General features: G+C 39.8%; 1 protein-coding gene and 1 long non-coding RNA gene across 4 annotated transcripts in view; one reads left to right on the forward strand and one right to left on the reverse strand.

The window, feature by feature from the left end:
* Positions 1-13,978, forward strand: part of LOC132400754 (uncharacterized) — a 51,356-nt gene extending 37,378 nt beyond the window's left edge. Inside the window, exons 2-3 of the long non-coding RNA XR_009514356.1 lie at positions 11,934-12,021; positions 13,562-13,978. This is a non-coding gene — a long non-coding RNA (uncharacterized LOC132400754). The remainder of the gene's footprint in view (positions 1-11,933; positions 12,022-13,561) is intronic.
* gclc (glutamate-cysteine ligase, catalytic subunit) overlaps positions 1-25,910 on the reverse strand; it is a 70,485-nt gene that overhangs the window by 31,158 nt on the left and 13,417 nt on the right. For all 3 annotated transcript variants that reach the window (XM_059982068.1, XM_059982069.1, XM_059982067.1), the window contains exons 3-10: positions 16,250-16,362; positions 11,598-11,780; positions 5,930-6,043; positions 4,752-4,810; positions 2,684-2,820; positions 2,526-2,600; positions 1,545-1,661; positions 1,324-1,462 (exon numbers count right to left, since the gene is read on the reverse strand). In XM_059982068.1, the coding sequence (XP_059838051.1) occupies positions 1,324-1,462; positions 1,545-1,661; positions 2,526-2,600; positions 2,684-2,820; positions 4,752-4,810; positions 5,930-6,043; positions 11,598-11,780; positions 16,250-16,362 (937 nt within the window). The remainder of the gene's footprint in view (positions 1-1,323; positions 1,463-1,544; positions 1,662-2,525; positions 2,601-2,683; positions 2,821-4,751; positions 4,811-5,929; positions 6,044-11,597; positions 11,781-16,249; positions 16,363-25,910) is intronic.

Raw genomic sequence — 25,910 nt, forward strand, 5'->3', positions numbered from 1 at the left:
TACAACGCTTCTGGGACAATGTTCTGTGGACAGATGAGACAAAAGTTGAACTTCTTGGCAGAAAGGCACATTGCTATGTCTGGAGGGAAAAGGGCACTGCACACCAACACCAAAACATCATCCCAACTGTGAAGGATAGTGGAAGGAGCATCATGGTTTCTGGATACTTAGCTGCCTCAGCACTTGGACAGCTTGCAATCATTGAAGGGACGATGAATTCAAAATTTTATCGATACATTTTACAGGAGAATGTCAGGGTAGCAGTCCATCACCTGAAGCCCAAGTTGGATAATGTAACAAGACAATGATCCGAAAGACAAGAGTAAATCAATAACAGAATAGCTTAAAAAGAAAATTTGTGTTTCAGAATGACCGTCAAAGTCCTGACCTTAATCCTATAGAAATGTTGTGGAGGACCTGAAGCAAGCAGTTCATGCAAGGAATCCCACAAACATCTCAGAGGTGAAGCAGTTTTGTAATAAAGAATGGTCTAAAATTCCTCTAAGCCGATGTGCAGGACTGATCACCAGTGACTGGAAATGTTTGGTTGAAGTTATTGCTGTACCAGCTGGGGGTCACACCAGTTACTGAAAGTAAAGGTTCACATACTTTTTCCAACAATGCATGCAATATTGAATCATTTTTGCCAATAAATAAATATAATTTTTTTGTGTTACTTGTTTAACTGGATTCGCTCCCTAGTTTTAGGACTACATGAAGATCTGATCACACTTTATGCCATAGTTATGCAGAAAAGAAAATTTGACAGGTTCACAAACTTTCTCCCACCTTTCTAAGTGTCAAATCTGTTCAATGTTTCCAGCATAGCACACACAAAATGCTAGAGGAACAGCAGATTAGGCAGCATCTATGGAAAGGAAGAAACAGTCGACAGGACGAGACCCTTCTTCAAAACTGGAAAGGGAGTGGGGTGGGAAAGGAAGCCAGAAGAAGTTGGGTGGAGGGATAGGAGTACAAGCTGGAAGATCAGTGAAACCAGGTGAGGGGAAGGTGGATCCTTTCCAGTGTTGAAACATCAGTTTTTATTCCTTTCTATAGATGTTACTTGTTACGGAATTCCTTCAGTATTTTGTGTTACTCTGGATTTCCAGCAACTGGTTTTTAATATAACTCACTTATCCCTCTTTCTAATCCCTATATTTTCTCCCACCTCTCCAATTTTTTCAGTTCTAATGAATAGTCTTGACCCTGAAAAATTAGTTTTCTCACTTATTTTTGACCAGAGAATTCAGAAGGTACCACAATTTTCTTTTGAAGTAAAAAGAAAATTCCTATTTTATGTTTAAGTACAAACTTCATTACCTCCTTCTCGAAGTTGCTTATAGATTTCATCATCCACGGTCAATTCCAGATCGTTATACTTCTCCCCACACCTGGAGAGGTAACTGTCAATGGAATCGTACCTGGATTTACTAATCCTGTATTTGCTGTGTTTGCGAGGCTGCAAAAACAAATCAGGCTTAAGATTCAGATTGTACGATCTTAAGTAATAATCACCATCAACTCTGAATTTATTCAGCTACCTCCAAGCCTCTTTCTTCTCTGGTTCGATCATCCACAGAAGCAGAAATTATACCCCAGCGACAATCTATGTCTGACACATAGCCTCTGTAGATTGGTGAAGCAGCACTCAAAGCCATCTGGAAGGAAAATTATACTTTAATGCAGCAGGTCCAGAAACTGCAATTAATTTCAACATTATGTTCTTTGATCAAACAGCTATAATAATGCCTAACTATTTGTAGAGCTCGTACCAAGCAAATAACTGATATGACCCCAAATTCCCAACATCTTTAAGGCAATGGTCTCCTCAGCAAGACTAAGCCTGCATTTAAAGGTGGTTCAGTCTTAGCTAATAATAATGCAATTAAGGAATTAGATTCATGTCTTTAGTGAAATCTTGTCTGAAATATTTTGGGGTAATTTTTGACATCTGCAATTATCCAGCTTTTTTACCTTAGTATTTAGAAAATGCTAATCTTAGGAAACTGCAATCCAATGTTAGGGAAATAGTAAATCAGATTATACAAGAGGGAGGTTATCAAGTTCATCATATTCCAGTTAGGTACTGGCAAATAATCCAGCAAGCTGGAAAATTTCAATCTAGGCCCTCAATAGCATGGATGAAAAGCCTCGATAGAGGGTCTCAGCCCAAAACTTTGACTACTCCTTTCAGTAGATGCTCCCCGGACTGTTCTGTTCCTCCTCTATAACACTGTTCGCTGAATAAAAAGTATTCTCCAATGTTTTTGATCTGCTGTCGGCCAACTGTGGTGAAAAGTTCCAACTGATTCATGATTACACCCAAGTTAAACACTATTTCCTCCCACAAACATACATACGTAATAAATAAGACTCAATTTATCATGATGTGCAGGATATCCCCACCCATAACCTACTCAACTTCTTCATCTTTTTTGCAGACCTCCTTTTGCCTACCGTGCCACTTTCACTCAACCAAACTAACTCTCAAGCTATAATTGATAAAAGAAAAAGCAACTTACCACAACAGGGCAAATTGTAGCAAGCTGGTCATAAAGATACCTGGCTTCTGAGATGCTGCAAGCTTGGAATGTCACCTTTCACAAACAAAAGGGATTCACTGAAATGTAGCTAAAAATTAAATGAACATTATTCACAAAACTTCCAATTGGACACTAACCTGAAGGCAACAATTGCCCATTCCAAACCCCATTGCATCCATATAGATGTGGTCAGGTTTTGTTGCTCTTGCAGCTTCTCCATCGTCATTCAGAAACTTCTCAACAAAAGGGGAAGACACATTTTTGTCTTTATAAACTGAAAAAAGAAAAAGTACAACAATAACCAGGCAGTACTATATTTAATAAATAGTTTAATAAATTATTCAAAATTGTTTAATGTCATTGAGTACACTAGTGTAAGGAGAACAAAATAATTGTTACTCCTCATCTGATGCAGATGAAAACCACAATAAGATAAAGAATATGGTTAAAAACAACAATAAGCACAAATACACAAGATAGCTTGTACACATAGATTGAATGTATACCTATAAAGTGATGCTAAACACAGGACTGTCAGTACATAAGATTACTGACAGGAAATTATAAAGTAGTGGTGGTGGTGGTGGTGAAGTGGAGTGGGTTAGCGGGCGGCGGTATTGATCGGTCTTACTGCTTGGGAAACGCATCTGTTTTTGAGACTGATGGTCTACTTCCTCTACCATCACTAACTAGATGGCAGATTTAAGTGATAAAACAGTTGTTTAAAGCAAAGGTTGGTGAGGCATGAAGTACTGAAATGAACAAGTGCCATGATTTAGAAGTGGCAGCTTGCTAGGAAGTGGAATTGTGTTGTGCTCACGATCACAAAGATCATAAAGATGGCCAAATCTAATACTTTTGAACCAGGAAAGTTAACCTTTTTTGTATTAACTGTTGCTGTCATTGCCAAAACAACCCACTTTCAGGGAGACAAATGTTATAATGAAAATTATAACTCTTATGAAGGTCCAGTCCATGTTTTTTTGAAAACCTTAAAAGTTTCTGGCCATTTTCAATTTTGATTAAACAGTGGAATGGTACACTTTGACACCCTATGAATGAGAACCTGACCAAATATAACAGAACAAGAGAATGGGTCAGGTTCAAATTGGATATGCCCTCTGGGTTTGGTTTGGGAAAGGGGTAAACAAGTCAAAGCTTGCAACAGCATGTTCTTCAAAAGGTTTCCCACTGATGCTGGCATGTTGGCATGACCCCGGACAATGCAGAAGATTGGCAAAGAACATTACTGCCCATAAAAGCTCAGATCCCGCTTACTCTAAGGAAACCGGTAGGCCGAGCTTGCACTAATTTGGAAAAGTGGCCAAATCAGCAGGGCATAAAAGACCTAGGACCATTGTAAACATTCTTTCTATGAATATCAAGTATCCTAGCTGCCAAATAGTCAGCCTTTTTTAAAAAGTAGCCATTTTTCTTGTGTCAATGACATCTGAGGAAGCCTCCTCACTTTTATAGTTGTTGACGTGTTCTAGAAGATTCTCACCATCTCACATGGGCAATCTACAGCATCAGTTAAACATGTAGTGCAGGAAGTTTACTACTAAAGTTCTCTCAATTCCCTCAGCCACTATAGATTTACTTCACTTTTTCCAATCAATTCATCCCACCATTGTGTTCTTGAGTTACATTTAGCCATTGCAAGGATGCAGATGAACTCAATCAGAGGACCGAGTTGGGGTCCTCTGGCAGAAATCTTGCTAGGCAAAGAGAAACAAAGTAAAGGCTGATTGAAAGGATTGGCTAATGAAATAAACACATCTCCAATCTGTTATACCTCTCTGTATATCCTGTTCTCTACAAAGACCGTAATTGTTTAGATTGACCCAGATATTTTGGAAGGAAACACCCAAAGGACCCCCCCCCCCCCCACCCAAAGGTTCAATGAGTCCCAACAGCACTCTGCACAAATTCTTGTTTTAATATTCACTTTTTTGGCTGTTTTAATTATTTCAAACTTGTACATGTTCATCAGCAGACCCAGCAGGTGTTGCCATTTCAACACCACCTTTGATTTTGAACCCTTTTTCCCCTCACCCCCCAGATATCCTCAGAGCTATTAGAACCCATGGAACTAGCAGTATACAACTTAATTATTAATTTTCAGATGGGGTTTGAACTCAGAAGACGCCAAATTAGGAGAGGAATAAAAGAAAGATACAAAATATTTCCTCCCCCCTCACTTACTTGGTACATTAATGGCTATTTTTTCTCCTCTTCTGTGACGAATGTTCCTAGTCAAAGTGCTGAAGAAAATTCCAATACAAGATCAAACAACATTAGAAAAAAAAACTCCAGTTCATTAAGCCCATATCAAACAGATGGAATATTCCAGTTTACAGAACATATTAGATATATACATACTTTATTGATCCCACAAGAAACTACAGTGTCACAGCTATTACCCAATTTTGCTAAAAGTTCAAAAGTATTGATAGTGAAGTCTTTAAAGAACAAGACAGTATGTTTATTAAATCAGCTATGGATACCAGCAAATACAATTAAATATGTTGAAAATGATAAGCAGATTTTCAACTAAGTGAAGCAACCAAATGGATAGGCCATAGCCAAGCACAAATTAAATGGATTAAATTACTTCCTGTAGAATAATATCCTACAATATACACAAACTTTTCAACAGTTTGAATTCCAACTTAAGATGAACAGTTACCAAATGTTAAATTTTGGAAACCATTCTTGTTCAAAGACAGTATCAAACAATCTTCCCTGGTTCATGCATAATGAAAATTTGGAGAGAGGCAAGGTAGGAGGTTATACCCAAATGAAAAATTTCCTATCTGATCGCAAGAATGAGAAAGGGATTTTTTTTTTTAAACATAGGGTAGTAGGCCCAAATAACCAAAACATTTAAAGTCTAGCAAGTATAGTCCATATCCTCTGCACAATTTGCTTTTCCACTCAATTTAGTCTAATCAGTAATACAGTATGCCAGCAAAATAGAAAAAAATATTTTATAAAGGCCGAACAGCAATGGGCAAGTGGAAGTCATTAAAATGTAATGACTGTTGTCCTCTAGGAGTCATCATGATCTCCAACCTGACATTATTTATTGGTGACCATTGTTGATCAAATCTTTCCTTTTTTTTAAAAAACAGTTAAAAAAACTACAAATTGAAATGGAAGTCCCACAATAAATATCTTAATGTAGATGAAAAAAATACTGCCAAATACAACAGTAGTTTGTGACACACCCATTAGTTTAATGGGCAATCTGAGTGACCGAACAAGTAAGCATCTACCTTATTTGCTGCTATAACATCAGACAGCTTTACTTAAAAAGGCACAGATTTGCATATAGTTTTTAAGAGGAACAAGTTTGCAATGTGAGATTGGCATTAACTCACCTAAATCTTGGATGTTTGTTAATTGCTTCATCTGGAAAGAACAGAGACTTAGAGGCTCCACTTTCAATTGGTTTTGGCTCATATACAGGTTTTGTAAATTGGTGACATCCAAGCCTAGAAAAGATTGAATACGGAAACATTCAGACAAATGTACATAAGATTAGTTTGGCATGTTTTCTAATCCATGTCATTTGCCAATCAACACCTGATTAGTTTCAACTGTATTTAAAAGTACACTGTGTTTCCCTGCTTCTTGTACTACCTCAATATATTAACACTTTGGAATGATCTGTATGGATCCATGCAAAATAAGTTTTTCCACTGTACTGCAGTACATGTTACAAGAATAAAGCAATTACATGCCCCTTATCTAAGGAGGGATGTTTTTGCATTAGAGGGGATCCAGACAAGAATGATCCTGGGAATGAAACAGTTAACACATGGAGAGTTCAACAACCCTGGGCCTGTATTCTCGAGTTTAGAAAAATGAGGGAAATCTCATTAAAACCTATAAAATATTGAAAGACATAGATGGAGTGGATTTAGAAAAGATCTTTTCTATGGTGGGGGAGTCTAGGACCAGAGGACACAGCCCAAGAATACAAGGACATCCCTTTAGAACAGAAGAAGAGGAATTTCTTTAGCCACAGGATGGTGAATCTGTGGAGGGCAATAACAGGTTGAGCACCCCTTATCTGAAACACTCCAGGACAGAAGTGTTTCAGATGTTTTCGGATTTTGGAACAACACGACTTTCCTTTCTATGATAAACATAAATGCTTCCTCTTTTTTTCCACTATTACCATAGAGATAATTGCAGGCCTTTGACAATTTCAATATATTCACAATGCAGAACAAAACAACTGGTCTTCAAAGTCTGGCTATGACCGCTGAAAACAAATTGGCACCAACAGGGTCTCACTCAGGGCACGTAAAGTCATTTCTCAGAAATGTCTGCAGCCAGCAGAGACCTGCACATTCCCTGGGAATCTTCCTAGCACCTTGTGGAATTTTCCATTTGTGGCATCATATCAGCACTCAAAAAAAAAAAAAAAAAAATTTGGATTTTGGTGCTTTCTGGCTTTTCAGATAAGGGGTACTCAACCTGTATATTCAGTGGAGGTTGATAGCTTTATGATTAGTAAGGGTGTCAAAGGTCATAGGGAGAAGGCAGGAAAATGGGGTTGAAAGGGATAATACATCAACCTTGATAGAATAGTAGAATACACTTGGACTGAATGACCTAATTTTGCTCCAATATCTTATGAATGCAAAATCTGTTGTTGAACAATTTCCCAACCATCAGAATCAGGTTTATCATCACTAGCATGTGGTGTGACATTTGTTAACTTACCAGCAGCAGTTCAATACAATATATAATCCAGTGCAGAAAAAAAAAACAAATAAACAAATAAATCAATTACGTATATTGAATAGATTAAATATGCACAAACAGAAATACTGTATATTAAAAAAAGTGACACAGTGTCCAAAGACACTACGTTAGGAATCAGATGGCAGAGGGGAAGAAGCTGTTCCTGAATCACTGAGTGTGTGCCTTCAGGCTTCTGTACCTCCTACCTGATGGTAAGTGAGAAAAGGGCATACCCTGGGTGCTGGAGATCCTTAATAATGGACGCTGCATTTCTGAGACACTGCTTGCTAAAGGTGTCCTGGGTACTTTGTAGGCCAGTACCCAAGATGGAGCTGATTAGATTTACAACCCTCTGCAGCTTCTTTCGGTCCTGTGCAGTAGCCCCTCCATACCAGACAGTGATGCAGCCTGTCAGAATGCTCTCTATGGTACATCTATAAGTTTTTGAGTGTATTTGTTGCTGATTAGTGGCAAGACAGCAGCTATACTTCATTAGGAGTTTGAAGAGATTTGGCAAGTCAACAAATACACTCGAAAACTTCTATAGTTGTAACATGGAGGGCATTCTGACAGGCTGCATCACTGTCTGGTATGGAGGACCGTATAGAACCAAAAGAAGCTGCACAAGGTTGTAAATCTAGTCAGCTCCATCTTGGGCACTAGCCTACAAAGTACCCAGGTTATTTTTAGGGAGCGGCATCTCAGAAAGGCAGCATCCATTATTAAGGACCTCCAGAACCCAGGGCATGCTCTCAGTTACCATCAGGTAGGAGCTGCTGAAGCCTGAAGGCATACACTCAGCGATTCAGGAACAGCTTCTTCCCCCTGCCATCAATTCCTAAATTGACATTAAAGCTTTGGACACTACCTCACTTTTTTAAAAAATATGCAGTATTTCTGTTTTTGCACATTTTTAAAAATGTATTCAATGTACGCAATTAATTTATTTATTATGCTTTATTTTATTTATTTTTTTCTCTCTGCTAGATTATGTATTGCATTGAACTCCTGCTGCTAAGTTAACACATTTCACATCACATGCCGTTGATAATAAACCTGATTCTGTGTGGGTTGTATCAAAGGTAGTCAGCATACAGGAGGGAGACTGAAAATTTGGCTGAGTGGTGTCATAGCAACCTCTCACTCAATGTCAGCAAATCCAAAAAACTGATTGTAGACTTCAGGAGAAGGAAACCAGAGGTCGATGAGCCATCCTCAGAGGATCAGAGGTAGAAAGGATCAGCAATTTTGAAGTCGTGAATCTCATCATCTCAGAGGACCTGTCCTGGACCCATCACATAAAATGTAATTGCAAAGAAAGCACAACAGCATTTCTTTAGCAGCCTGCGGAGATTCCACAACATCAAGAACTTCTGGATGCGTCGCGGAGAGTGCACTGACTGGCTGCATTATAGCGTGGTATGGGAACACCAATGCATTTGAACAGAAAAGGTAGTGGATTTGGCCCAATGCATCACGAGTAAAACCCTCCCAACCATTTAGCACAACTACATGAAGCATTGTCATAGGAAAGCAGCATCCAAAGATCCTCACCACCCAGGGGATTTTCTTTTCTTGCTGCTGCCATCAAGTAGAAAATACAAGTGCCTCAGGACTCGCACCACCAGGTTCAGGAACAGTTACTATCCTTAAACGTCAAGCTGTTGGGATAACTGCACTCATATATAGAAATGTTTCCACAACCAATTATTTCACTTTAAGGACTCTTGTTATTTCATGCACTTGTGATTTATTGCTATTTATTTATATTTGCATTTGCACAGTTTGTAGTTTTCTATGCTGTTTCATTGATTCTGCTTATACTTACTATTCTATAGATTTGTTGAGTATGCCCACAGTGAAAGAATCTTAGGGTTGCATGTGGTGACATGCATGTACTCTGAAAATAATTTTTACTTTGACTAGGAAAACTTGATGGATTTGCTGTTTACTACCACCTACTGACTAAGCTGGCAAGAGTATAGAAATTCAACAGCAATATATTATTCAGAAAATAAATCAAATGCTGACATACACATACAACCAAACATTGTTGGAAGAAAGTAATTATGCTCCAAAACCACAGATAAACATCTTTAACACATCTATTTTAGTATCACATGTACAACCATATTATAAGAGGAGATTTTCTATAAGGGTACAATTGAGAGCATCCAATTACAAAGTAAATGGCAGGATACTTGGTAGTGTGGAGGAGCAGAGGGATCCGGGGGTACCTGTCCACAGGTCCCTGAAAGTTGCCTCACAGTTAGATAGGGTAGTTAAGAAAGCTTATAGGGTGTTAGCTTTCATAAGTCGAGGTATAGAGTTTAAGAGACGTGATGTAATGACAGAGCTCTATAAAACTCTAGTTAGGCTACACTTGGATTACTGTGTCCAGTTCTGGTCGCCTCACTATAGGAAGGATGTGGAAGCATTGGAAAGGTACAGAGGAGATTTACCAGGATGCTGCCTGGTTTAGAGAGTATGCATTATGATCAGAGATTAGGGGAGCTAGGGCTTTACTCTTTGGAGAGGAGGATGAGAGGAGACATGACAGAGGGATAAAAGATATTAAGAGGACTAGATAGAGTGGACAGCCAGCACCTCTTCCCCAGGGCACCATTGCTCAATACAAGAGGACATGGCTTTAAGGTAAGGGGTGGGAAGTTCAAGGGGGATATTAGAGGAAGGTTTTTTTCTACACTCCGAGTGGTTGGTGCGTGGATACACTAGTGAAACTTAAGAGACTACTAGACAGGTATATGGAAGAATTTAAGCTGGGGGGGTTATATAGGAGGCAGGGTTTAAGGGTTGGCACAACATTGTGGGCCGAAGGGCCTTTACTGTGCCATACTATTCTATGTTCTATCCTGACTGGCTGCAGAGAGTAATGTCAACAGCCCAGCACATCTGTAGACGTGAACTTCCCACTATTCAGGACATTTACAAAGACAGGTGTGTAAAAAGGGCCCAAAGGATCATTAGTCCCAAATCACCCCAACCACAAACTGTTCCAGTTGCTACCATCTGGGAAACGGTACTGCAGCATAAAAGCCAGGACCAACCGGTTCCAGGACAGCTTCTTCCATCAGGCCATCATACTGCTGAATTTATGCTGACACAACTGTATTTCTATGTAATATTGACTATCCTATTGTACATACGATTTATTATGTTACTATAAATTACATAGTTAGACGGAGACATAACGTAAATATTTTTACTTATGTATATGAGGGTACCCTTATATGTTTACTACTTATGTAAGTAGTAAAGTCAACTCAATTCAAATGCTGGAAACACAATGCTGGAGGAACTCAGCAATCAGCATTCATGGAAATAAATAAACAGTTGATATTGCAGTATTGCAGGCCCAGACCCTTCTTCAGGGCTTGGGGGGGGGGGGGGGGGGGGTGGAGAAGAAGCCAGAATAAGAAGGCTGGGGAAAGGGAAAGGAAAACAAGCTAGAAAGTCAGAGGTGAAGCCAGGTGTGTGTGGGATGGTGAGAAGTGAAGGAATCTGATTGGAGAGGGCAGTGGACCATGGGAGAAAAGGGGGAGGGACACCAAGGAGAAGTGATTGGCAGGTGAAAAGAAAAGGTAAGAGAAGGACCAGAGTGGGGAAATGAAGGGGAGAGTTGAAAATTTTCAAAAGATAACTAATTTAGAAAATTTATTCCTTGAATGTGGTTACACAGAACTGATTAAAGGTCTTTGCCTGAAACATCAATTGGTTATTCTTTTCTGTAGATGCTACCTGACCTGCTGAGTTGCTCCAACATTTGTTTGCACTCTGGATTTCCAGTATCTGTAGAATCACATGTGCCTGGGCATGGTTTCAGCTCTATTATTTGTTGTAATATTGCCGCTGGTCCAGCAATAATTATTAGGCAATGAGATTAGAGTGACTGATATAGATTCCATTTTTACTTTTAAATTAATAACATGGGCTCAGACATGGAAGTGGAAAAACATACCTCCCATTTAATAAAATCTAACATCGATAATACACATCTTACTATTTAGACTGCATTATGCTATTGCACATATAACTCTATTATATATGCACTTTGTGTTAATATTATTTTATGTGCTGTGTGTTACATATCCACTGTGTTTTGTACCTTGGTTCCAGAGGAAAGTTGTTTCATTTAGCTGTATATGTGCAAGGTTGAATGACAATAAACTTGAACTTAACTTAATACAAGGTAAATGCAACCCCTAAGAATTCAGAGATAAATTACAACTAAAACTCATGTAAAGTGGCTACTTTACAAACTTATTTACTAACCTGGGGAAAGCAGTAATGGTGCTGATGGTCTCATTTGGTTTCAACAAGGCAAACACCTCCTGTCGTCGTAACTTCATATTTGCTTCTACAGTGTTAAAATCTGCCATGGTCCCTCCATAGGGCTGCCCAGGTGTCCCCTCAATCATGTAGCTTCCATACTCGGGTCTCCAAAGAGTTGGGTGGCTTTTGGCAAAGCATCATAAAAAGGGCTGTTATTTTATGCAGCAGAGTCTTTCAAGCATTTGGTGATACTTAATGTTCTTAATTTCTTTAAAGTTCAAAGTTATTATAAAATATATGCCAACAAATACTATCCTGATATTCATTTTCTTGCAGGCATTCACAGTAGAATGAAGAAATACAATAGGATCAATAAAAAGCTACGCTCAAAGACTGAAACAACCAATGTGCAAAAGACGACAAGGTGTGCAAATTCAAAATAAATACTGAGAACGAGTTGTAAAGTCCCTGAAAGTGAGTCTGTAGGCTGTGGGATCAGTTCAGTGTTGAGGCGAGTGAAGTTATCCAGGGTAATGACTGTTCCCGAACCTGGTGGTGTGGAACCCATGCCAATTTTAGCTCTGATCTGAGTTGAAGGGACTTATTGTGTCCAATCTGGGACAGTTCACTTGCTTTTCATCACTACAGGACACTCAGCTCCCACCCGAAGCTCCAAGTAGCTGTTGGCATACAACAGCAGCTGCATCTGCATACAAAGCTTCAACATGCAGCCTAAATCAGATCTGGATGGCCGATGGGCCTCATACCCCGTCCGTCCTAGCATGCGAAGCCAGCTCCAGCAGACCAGACAGGTTAGATCAAATTAGTTCCAACTGCCAGGAAGGTGGTTCAGTGACACTGAGGAAAGTGAAAGGCATGACAAGGAATAGAGCAAGTAGTCATCATCTATTGTAACCAAGACCCCAGTTGTAATGACTATTCACATTACTGGATCTAATCTTCCAAGGTTGCGAGACTGGAACTGCTCCAGTGCAATAGTTTTGACTTTAAAAACACTCCTGCACAGATTTCTTCAAGCAGTTCACATCTAAATAACAAAAGAACTGCTCAAGTACAACTGTCATTGTTGAATATGATGGGCAATCTGCACGATTTGTTGCAGCCTGTCCAAATTCCTAGTATGACACTCAAAAAAACATCTATTGGGTATTAAGTAATAAGGTGGTAGAATGGCGCAAGCACGATTTGGAGTCTCAATGTGGACAAGACAAAAAAAAAAGATGATTGTGGACTTCAGGAAGGTGCAGGCAGAATACTTCTCACTACATAAATGGCTCCTGCATGCAAAGAGTTGTGAGCACCAAGTTTCTGGGAGTGCACCTCAACACCTCTTTAGCCAAGAAAGCACAGCAGTGTCTCTGCTTTCTGAGATTGAGGCAAGCCAGGCTCCCTCCCAACTCCCCCACCAACCATTTTAATTTTTACAGGAGTACCAGTGAGTGTCCTAACCAGCTACATCACTATCTGATAAGGGAATTACAACAAGGCATGCAACTGTCCAAACCCTTACAAAGGGGTGTGAGGACCACTAAATCATCAGGATCTCTCTTTTACCCATCAAAAGCTATTTATCAGGAGTGTTGTGTATGCAGGGACCTTGACATTGTCAAGAATCCCTCCCATCTGTCAAACAACTTCTTTGACCCTGTCCCATCAGGCAGGGGCAGCAAAACAGCATTAGGACAAGGACTGTTAAGTTAGGAAACGGTTTCTTTTCCCAGGCCATGAGACTACTGAACTCCCTACCAGCACCCAATGCTGCTGCCTAAATGCTGTGTGTTCCTGTATGCTATTTTTACTTTTACTTCACAACAGCAACTCATTTGCTTGCATCTTCGGAAACAGCTCTATTTTTATCTTTAGTACTTCTATTTTTTCCCTTTCAGGGTTTTTTTTTTGAAGACCCTGACCTGGAGTTACATGCTGTCTTTGGTTCTTTGCAGGAATGGGACTTTTTCTTGGGGTCTCACGACTGGCTGTTATTCAATATACCAAGAACGTGGCCTAGAAGACTAGCATGCCTTCAGGATTCTGGGATTTTGTGGCTCTGGAGGTGGGCGGACTCTGGGTCAGTGCCTCTGCAGGACATCAGTGTGCCGTGGGAGATGGAAGATCGAAAGCAGCAAGCTGGCTGCTGGGTGTGTACCCAGAGACCCGAGCTCTTTGGGCAGAAAACTCGGAAAAAATGATGCAACGGACTTATAATATTGTAAATCAACGAGTCGTTTGTTACATCTCCCCTCTCACTGTGAAATGGAGATACCTCCTTTTCCCCTATTAGGGAGAGGGAGCGAGCCTGTGGTACATTGAATTACTGGGTGAATGAGTAGTCTGTGTCTTTATTGATGGTTTGCTGCGCGCTTGAGTGCTTTGTGGGGGGGCGCTGATGCTTTTTTATTGCTAATGGGGGTGGGGGAATCATTGCTTTGCTGCTGCTTATGCGTGGGAGGGGGCTTTGGGGTTCTAATATTTAACTGTCATTCATTCTTTGGGGGCATTCCTGTTTCCGAGGATGGTTGTGAAGAAAAAGAATTTTAGGATGTATATTGTATACATTTCTCTGACATTAAATTTACCTTTGAAACCTGCAAATTCCAGATCAGACCTGCAGATTTGTGTTATTAGTTTATTGCATTATGGAAAACCTATATTAAAACACAAATACCACACTGAGGAACTGAAAGATCACCAATAAGCTTTCACAAGTTACCACTTGGTAAGAAGAGGCAGATAAGTAATAGTAACTCTGCAACCTACTTAAAATTTATGAGTGTAGCATGTTGTCCATCTTGCTGACTTTAATTTTTATTTAGAGATACAACATGAAACAGGCCCTTTTGAATCTTTGACCATGCCAAAGGTAACTACCAATTTAACCCTGGCCAAATCACAGGACAATTTACACTGTCCAATTAACATACTAACTTTTTGAGACTGTGGGAAGAAACTGAAACACTCAGAAAAAAAATCAACATGGAAGGAACATACAAACTTGCTTAGAGGACACCAGAACTGAACTGACGCTCTGAGATGGAACAGTATTACTCTAACTGTTACACTAACATGGCAGCCCACTACTTGTTGCATATTTTGTTTTTATGGCATTCAAGATTTTGACGTAGCTGGCATAACACAGCAGGGCTACACATTGGTTAGTGGTTAGCACAACGCATTACAATACCAGCGATCTATGTTCATTTCCCGTTGCTATCCATGCGTAGTCTGTACATTCTCCCTGTGTCGATGTGGATTTTCTCTGGCTTCCTCCCACAGTCCAAAGATGTACCAGTTGGTAGGTCAATTAGTCATTATAAATTATCCCGTTATTACACAAGGCTAAATCAAGAGATTGCTGGGTGACATGGCTCTAAGGGCCAGAAGGGACTATTTCACGCAGCAGGAAAATGGATTATGGAGGGATAATATATCAGTCATGATAGCATGGTAGCGCAGACTCAATGGACTGAATGGCCCGATTCTGCACTTTTGTCATGTGATCCTATTGCTTGCAGAAAAAGCTCATACATGCATTAGCTTAGAAATGGATGAAATAGATCAAATAATTATGCTCATGACATTGTAATCACTGTACGAGCAGTAATTTTACAGTTACCCTTAGAGCTCTGTGTTTGGTTGACTGTCTTACTCATGCTAATGAGTGAACAGAGGAAGTTCTTAATTAATTCATTATTTTTAATCTTTATTTAGAGATACAACACTGTAACTGGCCCTTCTGGCCCAATAAGCTCATGACACCAACAAGTCCAATTAAGATGCCACATGAGTGTAGTGGTTAGTGCAATGTTATTACAGCTCCGGCAGAGTCCATTTCCAGCACACTCTAAGAACATTTGTATATTCTTCCCTTGTGCACATGGGTTTTCTCCCAGTTATAAAGTATGCAAAGGGTTAATACGGTCAGTTAAACAATAGCAGCCTGTTTTTTTCTGTAAGAAACCGCTGATGATCAACAGATGTGCTAAGCCATGCTGAGCCATCTTTCTTCTTGGAGTTGGACAGTGTTTCAATGTCCTTGTCTCTTTGTGCAGTCATGCACATAGATAAGATCAGCTCCAGCCTTTCCTGTGTATGTGGCCACTATATCTATTCTGTAATTTGTTTCCCTGTACTGTCATGCACATAGATAAGGCTGGATCCAGCCTGGCATGCATGGGGGTACGTGAGCAACTATATCTATTCTGTAAGAGGAACTGCAGGTTAGTTGGTGGACTGAGCAGGAATAGTCACAGACTGTTCCTGTTAAAGTGATTACCTGAAGTACCCCAGAGGCTTTGAATAAAGGGTTTACACTCATACTGTCTGAGTGAGTTTATCCGGATTCGACTTCCACATGATAGCCCAAAGATCGGTCATTATAGATCATCCACTGATTAGGCTAGGGTTAATTGATGGGTTGCTGGGCAGTGCACTCAAAGAACCAGAAGGGTCTACTCTGCACTGCATCTCTAAATAAAATAAATAAATCAGGAGAAAGATTGCAAATTGTAGAGGTCATCATATATAGAATCTTGGTTGATCCCCTCCCTGACCTTCCTACAATACATCCACTTCACTTCATGAAAAAAACTGGCAACAGAAAAATCAATTTATAAACAAAATTATTTACTTACTTGGGATTTGCCTTCTCTCCTCGATTTTGCAGTTCATGGAGAATTTCTTCTCCCTGAAGCAGTAACTGAACTTTCTGATGCTCGTGATCGAATGACAACAGCATATACTCAACCTATTGATAGGAAAAAAAACAATAAAACATGAACATGCCCTAGTCAGACTTGTCTACATTTATGTCTAATGAAATGAAAACAGAAGGATATCTCAATTCAGAATGTGCATGAAGTACTTCAAGATACAAGATTGTTTAATCCAGTTCTAGTACACAAGTGTAAAGGAGAACAAAATAATTGTTCCTCCAGATCCAATACAGATTAAAAAAAGATAAAACAATGATAACAAAAAGCACGTAAATATACAAGATAATTTATATGCACAGATAGATGTGTTATGAGTGATGAATAAACCTGATGGACAATGAGGTACAGAGTTCACCATTCCCCTCCTGAGAAACACAAACTATTACTGTTGCTATGCTGACCATGAGAAAGTTAGATGGAAAAACAAGCAAGAACATCGGCGACAGATAAGAGAAAGGGGGAAATTGCTGATTAACTGTATTGTGACTCCTCTTTGAATTATTTACTGTTTCGCTGCAAGGACAATAGTTTGCTCATAAACATTCCTCAGTGGACTGAAGGAGTGGCCTTATTTGATGGACACAGTCACTCTGGAGTGATGGATAGCTGAGTCCCCGTGAGTAGGGATAAAAAGACAGGTCTGGAGAGACACCCTCTAGACACGCCAGTGGACACTGATTGAGTGTAGGAACCCACGAGAAAGGTGGGGGCTTTGAAGACGGAACCAGGAGGTCGGTCATTAAGGCTATCAGTGTAAAAGCAGGGCTGGTGGGGACCTGTGTGTGTGTCCACTCATGCCAGAGTGACGAGTCCACCACAGAAGAACGGTCTAGCAGAAGGACAGAGAGGTCATAACTGAATGACCACACCGTTATGACGGATTAAGAAAGCAAAGGAAGGTTTGCCTGACTGTAGCTGTTATATCTTGCTCGCCCTCTCTCCCCTCAACGATTACAATACAACTATACATCAGCACTCATGGATTGAGCTGAACTTTATACTTTTCTATACCAATTTATTTACCCCTAGACATCGATAGAGCTGGTTTATTATTGATTATTATTATTCCTACACTTTTAGGTTTATTACTGCTAACTGGTTTTATATGTATATTTGCATTATTGATATGGTTTTACTTATTTTTATTAATAAACACCTTTAGTTTAGTATCACCAGACTCCAACGGATTCTGCTTTCTCTGCTGGTTAGACACCCAGTTATGGGATATGCAACAGATGGAATGTCTATTATAAAGGGATGCTAGGCACAGGAGTGTCTGTTCATGAGATGACTGAAAGGAAATGATAAAAGTAATGGTGGTAGGGGAAGTGAAGGGGTGAGTTCGTGGGTGGAGGTACTGATCACCCTTACTGCTTCTGGGAAAGAACTGATTTTTGAGTTTGGTGATTCTGGAGTCGATATTGACACTGTAGTCAGACATTTATGGCAAATGCAATGAAGATAGAAAGATGTCTCCATTCAGAATGTGCAAATTACATGTCATCAATAATGTTTAAGTACTCAAATCATAACCCAGGATCCTCCTGGCACTTGCTCATAGTATTTGGATACAGAATTTCTCCAATCTGTCCTAAATTATTTTATCTGGGGAGAAGTAATTTTATTATGTATGTATTCTGATTCCCACCTTCCAGGCCACGCCACCTTCTCACATCTACCATTGGAAAGGACGTACAGAAGCTTGAAGTCCAATTATTACCAGAGTCAAGAACAGTTAATTCCATTTGATTCTTGAACTAGTCTGTACAACCCAAATCATTCCCACAGCCTAGTAACATCATGATAACTTCACACAATCAACTTTATGTTTTGGCTCTAATTGGTACAATTTATGTTTTTTCTTCTGAATGTGGTGTTTCAAATGCTATGTGCCAGTGATGTTGCTGCAAGTAAGTTTTTTTTGCCACACCTTATGCAAACACATATGTATGCCTATAACAAAACTTGCTTCGGCAAATGTGATATGTGCTTATTCATCATTAAGCAAAAGCCTGACTTCTTAAACATTTTCATTCTGCAGTCAAATCCCTTTTGTAATCAGATCAAGATATTTTAATGCAACAAGGCGTGTTGTCAAAGGGTTCAAGCAGACTTTTGACCGAGTTTGATGACAAATATTTTTATGACATCATTTAATGCCATTTGTTGAACTAACTACAGTAGATTTCAAAATTCAGAATTAGGATACAAAAGTACACTTTGGCCAAATTAAACAGCTGCCCCAATTAAACAAAGTACCATTTAACTGAGTACAAATTTATGGCTTTAAATTAAATACAGAACAAACTGAAACATTACCAATATAGTAATGAAGTACAGTACTATAAAACTGTATTAGTTCTTAATAGAGGAATTCATTTACCATGTTCTTTTGATTGACTGTAAGTGAACAAAACCTAGTGCAGAATATGGACAGTTTGGCAACAGTCACCCATCCCAATTAAGCAGCATATTGTCCCAACTAAACAAATGGAATCCCAGCTAGTCTCTCAATTTGTCTTTTAAGAGTTTCCCAAATAAAGGAAACTCTTATAGGGTGGCCTAATTAATCAGAATCCACTGTATTCAGTACAACAATTATAAAATTTCAATACCTTTCTACCACTCTCCATGATTAGTATGCACTTCATAATATTTTTCAAACCAATTGTGCAAACTCAAATTTTATACACAATGCCATGGGACATTTTGCAACAGCATTAGATATTATAGACTATCACAGCAAGAATAAATAAAGCTCTTCACACCACAAGGAAAAGAAGCCCCAACCATAATTTGTAATTTGCTACAAAGCTTTAACAAGAAAAATAATGCTGTAAATTCCATTGTATGAGCCAAGAATTTGGCACTAAATTTTGGTCCTAAGATTAGGGGGTCGGCTTATACAGAGGGCGCCAACTTTGGAAAAACGAATACACGGAAGACAGGTCATATTTATTGGCTAATTTTGAGTCAAATTCGTTACACTGTCCATGCATGAATTCTTTGAATGGATTGTTTAAACTCACATCTAGTGGCTGGAGCACGGACGTCAAACCACCGGGGATGACTGCAATGTCCGTATTTTCAGCTTTCAATTCTTCTTTTGTCTCACCTGACAAACGTGCTTTGAACATGTCCCAGACCTTTCCTTCCTGAAACCTTCGGGACGTCGACACCACACCTCTTTAACCACTTCAAGCAACCTGCTTCGTCCATCCAGCAGCATTCTTGAACATACACAACAACACCTCGCAGGAATTTTCTCAGCAGTCTTCGTTTTTTTGTCTCAACACAAGATCACGTCTATTCAATAAGTAGGGTGCACCAACTTTGCGTAGCTTTGTAATTTTCACTGACCTCACTGTGTTTTTCGTCCCAATTCAAAGCTTGAACTTGAATCATTTCTCTGGTAACAATGTATCTAGACGATCACTGGTGATTCACCCACTCTAAAACTTTTTCTTCCAGTTCTGGCCACTGGCATGTTTTCCCGCGGTTTGCACATTTTGTCTTTGCATTTCCCTTAGCAAGTCCTCCACCTTTCTCCACTCTCACTTGTTTCTTGTTTACACTAAACTTCTTAGCAGCTGCAGAATTATTTGTTCCTTTAGCAAAATCAACAACCTGAAGCTTGAAGCCAGCATCATATCACATTTGTTTTAATCTTTTGTACATGGTAGCTAGTTGCAAACTCAATACTGAATACACGTACTGATCCCACCACCCCGTGTTATATTTTAACGAGATTATAATGGGCTGTAAATGGTTTCACGGGTTACTTTTCAGAGGATTCTTTACCATTGGGAACCTAATTCAAAACCTCCCCCCACACCCGATTTATTTATTAAGAATTTGTTTATAATGCTCTATGATGTGTAGGCCTATTTTCTTAGCAGGTACTGGTTCACAAAATTTCCAGGTTCCGGATCTGGCAAAACTGAGTGAGATCTTGTGATCTTTTCTGGTTAAATCAAAAACCTCTACAAAAGGGGTCGGCTTATACAAAGGTAACATGAAAAAGTCACTTTTTAAACCTTGAAAATGGGGGGGGGGGGGGGGTGTCAGCTTATACTCGGGAACTTACGGTATACAAATTATGAAACACTAAAAACCTAATCTGCAGTCTACTCAAGAGTTTGAATGTACATATTAAATCAAATATTTTCTTTTAATATTCTGGAGGGAAAGATTCATCTTTCAAGATGGAAAATGTAACATTAGTGACAAAAAAAATGCCATTCTGGATTTATGCCTGACTCAATTAATAGTTCAAATATCAGGGAAGTATTAATCAAAAACCTGTATTTGAAAGCAATTATAGCATTTTTCCATGATCACACAATGACAAAATACAACAATTTTTAAAAGCAAAAATCCAAGTACAGGTCAGGCTATAATAATGTCAGGAACAAGAGCCATTAAAGTTAGAATTTCCATATGCCCCTTGTAAGAACAATGCTCTGAAAAGATTGACATTGCCATGATCAAATTCTGTCAGATATTTTGAACAAGCTCAGTAAGATTTTTGAAGCTTGTTCAAAACATCTGGCAGAATTTGATCATGGTGATTTCAATCTTTTAAAAATGTTTTTCTTGCAAGAGGCATATGGAAATTTTAACAAGCACTGAATTGGTTTAGAAAGACCAAAAACTGCAGGTGCCGAAACTCTCAAATAATACCCAAAAACACTAGAAATGTTAACACTGGACAGGTTAGGCACCACTAACAGCCAACGTTTAAAACTGAAGTACCTTTTGTCTGAAATGGGAAAATGAAAACAAGCTAGCATTAAAGAATAGAGGGGTAAATTATGGCTAGGATTAAGGAAACTTTGTGGTTGGAATTGAAAAGGGCTGTTCATTCACAATCCCCATGCAATCCGACAGAGCTTAAACAGTTTTGTAGAATTAGGAAAAGTTGTAGTGTCCAGATATGCAAAGCTGATAGAGATCCACACAGACACAAGGCAGAAATTGCTGCCAACGGTGCATCGACTAATTACTGACTTGAAGGGGGTGAATACTTAAGAATATGCTGGAATAGGGATACCAAGTAAATTTATTTTATTTCGAGATACAGTAAGGAACAGACCATTCCAGCCCTTCGAAATGCACTGCCCAGCAACCCACCTATTTAACCCTAGCCCGGGGGTCGGCAACCCGCGGCTCCGGAGCCACATGTGGCTCTTTTACGTCTGTGCTGCGGCTCCCTGTTGCTTTGGGAAATAATTGGTTGTGGCGACCCTTTTCCTGGCACATCCGAACCGACTCACAATTAGATAGCCTACGGGGGTTTGCGAGCACAGAGCTTTGGAGCCTCTGCGCCATGGGGGGCAGGTTGAGGGAGGCTTAAAAGTGAGGCTGAAGATTTCGAATAAAGTTTTTTCCTTCGACTGCAGTTACCGACTCCGTGTCGTAATTTTAGCGCTGCGTGTAGCACACCGCTACATGGTCAGTATTTAATTAAAATGTTTTTTATGTTAGTTTGTTAGTTTTTGAAATGTAAATCTAAATTTGAAGATTATGGTGATCTTGTACAATCTAAATAAGACGTTGTGGCGACCCATTTCCTGACACATCCGAACCGGCTCACAATTAGCCAGCGTTCAGGCTAAGGGAGATAGCCTACGGGGGTTTGTGAGTACGTGTCTTTTGCAGCATCTGCGCCCATGGGGGGCGGGTTGAGGGAGGCTTAAAAGCAAGGCTGTTTAGTTCGAATAAAGCTATCTTTGACTGCAGTTTACTGACTGCGTGTAGCACACCGCTACAACGTGTTTCTATCGCTGGCTGTCCAGAGGGGAGGTGCTGAAACGCTTTGTCGCGTGTCTGGAAGAAGTGAAAACTTTCCTGGGCAGCAAAGGGCTCAACTTTCCTAAGCTGGAACAGCCAGAGTGGCTGGAAAAGCTACACTTCATGGTAGACATGACAGCGCACCTGAACACGCTGAACACAGCTCTTCAACGGGGTAAGGACGTACAGCCCTGCACATGTTGGAGGATGTTTTGGCATTCGAGCGCAAGTTGACGTTGCTTGCCAGAGATTTACAGAAAGGCACATTGTCTCATTTCCCCAATTTGAGAGAGTTCAAACAAGGTCACGACATGATAAATTCGGAGTATTTACATTCTGCAATCATCGCAATGTAAACATCATTTGGGAAACGCTTCTGTGAGTTCAGAGAGGAAAAAAACACATTATCCTTCCCGGTCACTCCCCTAAGCATCGATCCATCCCTACTGAATACGACTGCATTGTCAGGTGTGAGTCAACCTGAACAAGTATGATAAATATTTTAATTGCCTATTATTTTACATATATTCATATGTTTTCATTGTTCAGTGAAATAGTCCTTTTATTTTTCAGGTTGACAGCTGGCTGACGTTATTTTTGCTGCTGGCGGCAAATTTAAGTTCGGCGTTTTTCATAAATACAAGGAGGACTCAAATAGACGTTGAGTATTTTACTTAAAAGTAACCTTCAACCCAACGTCTTTTTCTCGGAGTTCAAAATGTTTTTGTTGCATGCAGAAATGTAATTTCGTTTTCTCTGCAGGAGTTCATCAATTTCATAAATGCAACACATTATAGTTTGTTTATACATAGAATAAAGGCAAAACAAAACGTTGTATGCAGTGTTATTTCATTTTAAATGTCAAACGGGTTTTGTGGCTCCCAGTGTTTTCTTTTCTGTGGGAAACGGGTCCAAGTGGCTCTTTCAGTGGTAAAGGTTGCTGACCCCTGCCCTAGCCAAATCACAGGACAATTTACAACTACCAATTACCCAGTAGGTTTTTGGACTGTGAGAAGACATCTACATGCACACATGTAGAAAGTACAAACTTTCTTAGAGGACACTGGAACTGAGCTCAATGCCTTGAGCTATAATACTGCCGCAGTAAACAGTGGTGATTTAAACAGTTAAGGGGTAGGGTAGCAGTCAGTAATACAAAGAACAACCAGTCTTCAAGCTGTTTCTATGTAATTACAAGCAGTAATCAAAAGCTCACAGCAGGAGGCCACTTAAGACTTCTGAACTGGCATGTTCAAGAGACATTCAAGAATGCATAGGCCACATGCAAAGCTACTTTAATTAGTTACATCAAATCAAGCATCAAACATCTTGTGTTTCTGAAACGGTTGGAGCCAGTGATTTACAGTCTCCAAGAGGATTCCGGGAGGTAGAGACAGCAAAGTGTGAGCCAATATTTGACTTCATTTCGCTGATTAAAGCAATGACGAGATTGCATTGAGGTGAATGCGGAGGGTGAGCACCGGTTGCCTGCCTGCCTTTTGATCACTGGTGGGATTGCTTTGCTGCCGGAGAGGGGAGACTATGTGGCCTGCTGCTCTGCGAAGAAGTTGTTACCGAGGTTGTGTGTTCTGGATATGGTTTCGAACTCATAGACTTTGTTTTTCACTTTTATTAGCTTTTCTTTATATTCTGTGTTCTTCACCTGTTGTTTTTTTTATATAAACGCAGGGGAGGAGGAGTTTGGGGTTGATGTTCCTGTTCCTATGTGCTTTTCTGTGCAGGGAGGTTGGATTTTGGGAGTTGATGATTGTGTTCCCATTTTTTTTCTTGGTTTTGTGTCCATCTGGAGAAGAAGAATTTCAGAGTTTGTACCTCAATAATAAATTAACCTCTTGAACCTTTAGCAAATGGAACAGTTGTGTCCACAGGGAATCAATTCTCAAGAACGACATAAAACTACGTTTCCAGTGACTCACCCTGCAAATTAACCTTCATGGAATGAGCAGATAGTGGAGGGCTGCAAGCATGATGACTGGCAGCTCTTAAGAAATGAAGCCTAGTCACATTGTCCTGCACCCAGACCATAGACCTCCATATAACTACCCAAATTTCTCTTAAATATTGAAACCAAATCTGTATCCACTATTTGGATTGGCAGCTTGTTCCACATTCCTACCACCCTCTGAGTGAAGTAGTTCTCCCTTAAATATTTCACTTTTCATCCTTAACCCATGACCTCTAGTTCTCATCTCACTTAACCTCAGTGGAAAAAACCTGCTTGCATTTAGCCTTTCTATACCCCTCATAATTTTGTGTACCTCTATCAAATCTCCCCTTGTATTCCTACACTCACTGCAGAATCGATTTTTTTTTTGGAACCATTTCTCTACACCCAAAATACTGAGTAAACTGCACTTTTAGCAAGTGTGTTCAATTGCCTCATTTTTTTTTTAACCTGCTAAGAGAACAAGCTTTTACTTCAAAAACAGAATCAGTAACAAGACTTGACCTAGTAACCTGCTCTTTGTTGTTTGGGCAATGGTACTATGCAAAGACGAAATTACTAAGTTATAAAAAAGGCGCAAAAGGAGGAATAATGAGAGCATTCAGATTCATTGGTTGTTCAGAAATGACCAGCAAAGGATTAGAATTTCAACAAGATTCTTTCTCCATGTCCCACTCTATATGTTTGTTTGTTGTGCTGAATAAAGGGCCAGCCTCCATATGGCTCATTCTATGTTACAACAGCCAGGAGCTGGTTCACAATACCCCAGCCACTTCTCCAGCCAACACAGTTAATTCTATCTGCTGCAAAACCAAGACAACATGATGTTTCAGTTTAACAACTCGTATCAAAGTCAATGGGTCAGACTGCCAAGCCTGCAGACCTGCCTTCATTTCTCAAGAGCTACCAGTCATCATGCAGGCAGCCCTCCACTATATGCTCATTCCAAGAAGGTTAATTTGCAGGGTGAATCACTGGAAAGGAAGGCAAATGCAATGGTAGCATTCATTTCAAGAGGACCAGAATACAAGAGCAAGGATGTAATGCTGAGGCTTTATGAGGCACTGTTCAGACTACACTTGGAATATTGTCAGCAGTTTGGGTCCCTTATCTAAGAAATGGTTGGTGAAAAAGGTTAACATATGAGGAATGTTTGATGGCTCTGGGCCTGTTGTAGATTAGTGTGTCTGTGCGCACACGTGAGTGTAGAAAGGGAATCACATTGAAACTTATTAAATATAGATACAGTGGATGCAGAGAGGACATTTCCTATAGTGAGAGAGTCTCAGACAAGAGGGCACAGCCTTAGATAGAGGGATGTACATTGAGATTAGAGATGAGCAGGAATTTCTTTGGCCAGAGGGTGGTGACTCTGTGGAATTCACGGACACAGATAGGTGGAGGCTAAATCATTGGGTATATTTAAAGTGCAGGTTGATAGGTTGTTGCTTAATCAGGACATGAAAGGTAATGAAGAAAAAGCAGGAGAATGGGGTTGAGAGGGATTTAAAAAATCAGCCATGCTGGAATAAATTGATGGGCTGAATGGCCTAAATCCAGTCTTATGGTCACACAGATGGTTCATGGTCAGAATTAGTGGGTTAAAGGCCTTGTTTCCATGCAGTCTGTCTGTGACTACTGTTGAGTAAGATTTCACTGTTCTATCTTTCTTTTTGGGTTGGGAATAAATACAAGCCTATCCCTAGTTCCAAATTATTTAAAAAAAATCAAGAGTTTTACTACAAGTTTCCATGTCATTCACCTGTAAAATCAAAGGGAGGGACATATCAGAGAATGCTTGAGCCAGCCATGAGATCACCC

The sequence above is a fragment of the Hypanus sabinus genome, chromosome 10, assembly GCF_030144855.1.
Source record: "Hypanus sabinus isolate sHypSab1 chromosome 10, sHypSab1.hap1, whole genome shotgun sequence".
Classification (NCBI taxonomy): domain Eukaryota; kingdom Metazoa; phylum Chordata; class Chondrichthyes; order Myliobatiformes; family Dasyatidae; genus Hypanus; species Hypanus sabinus.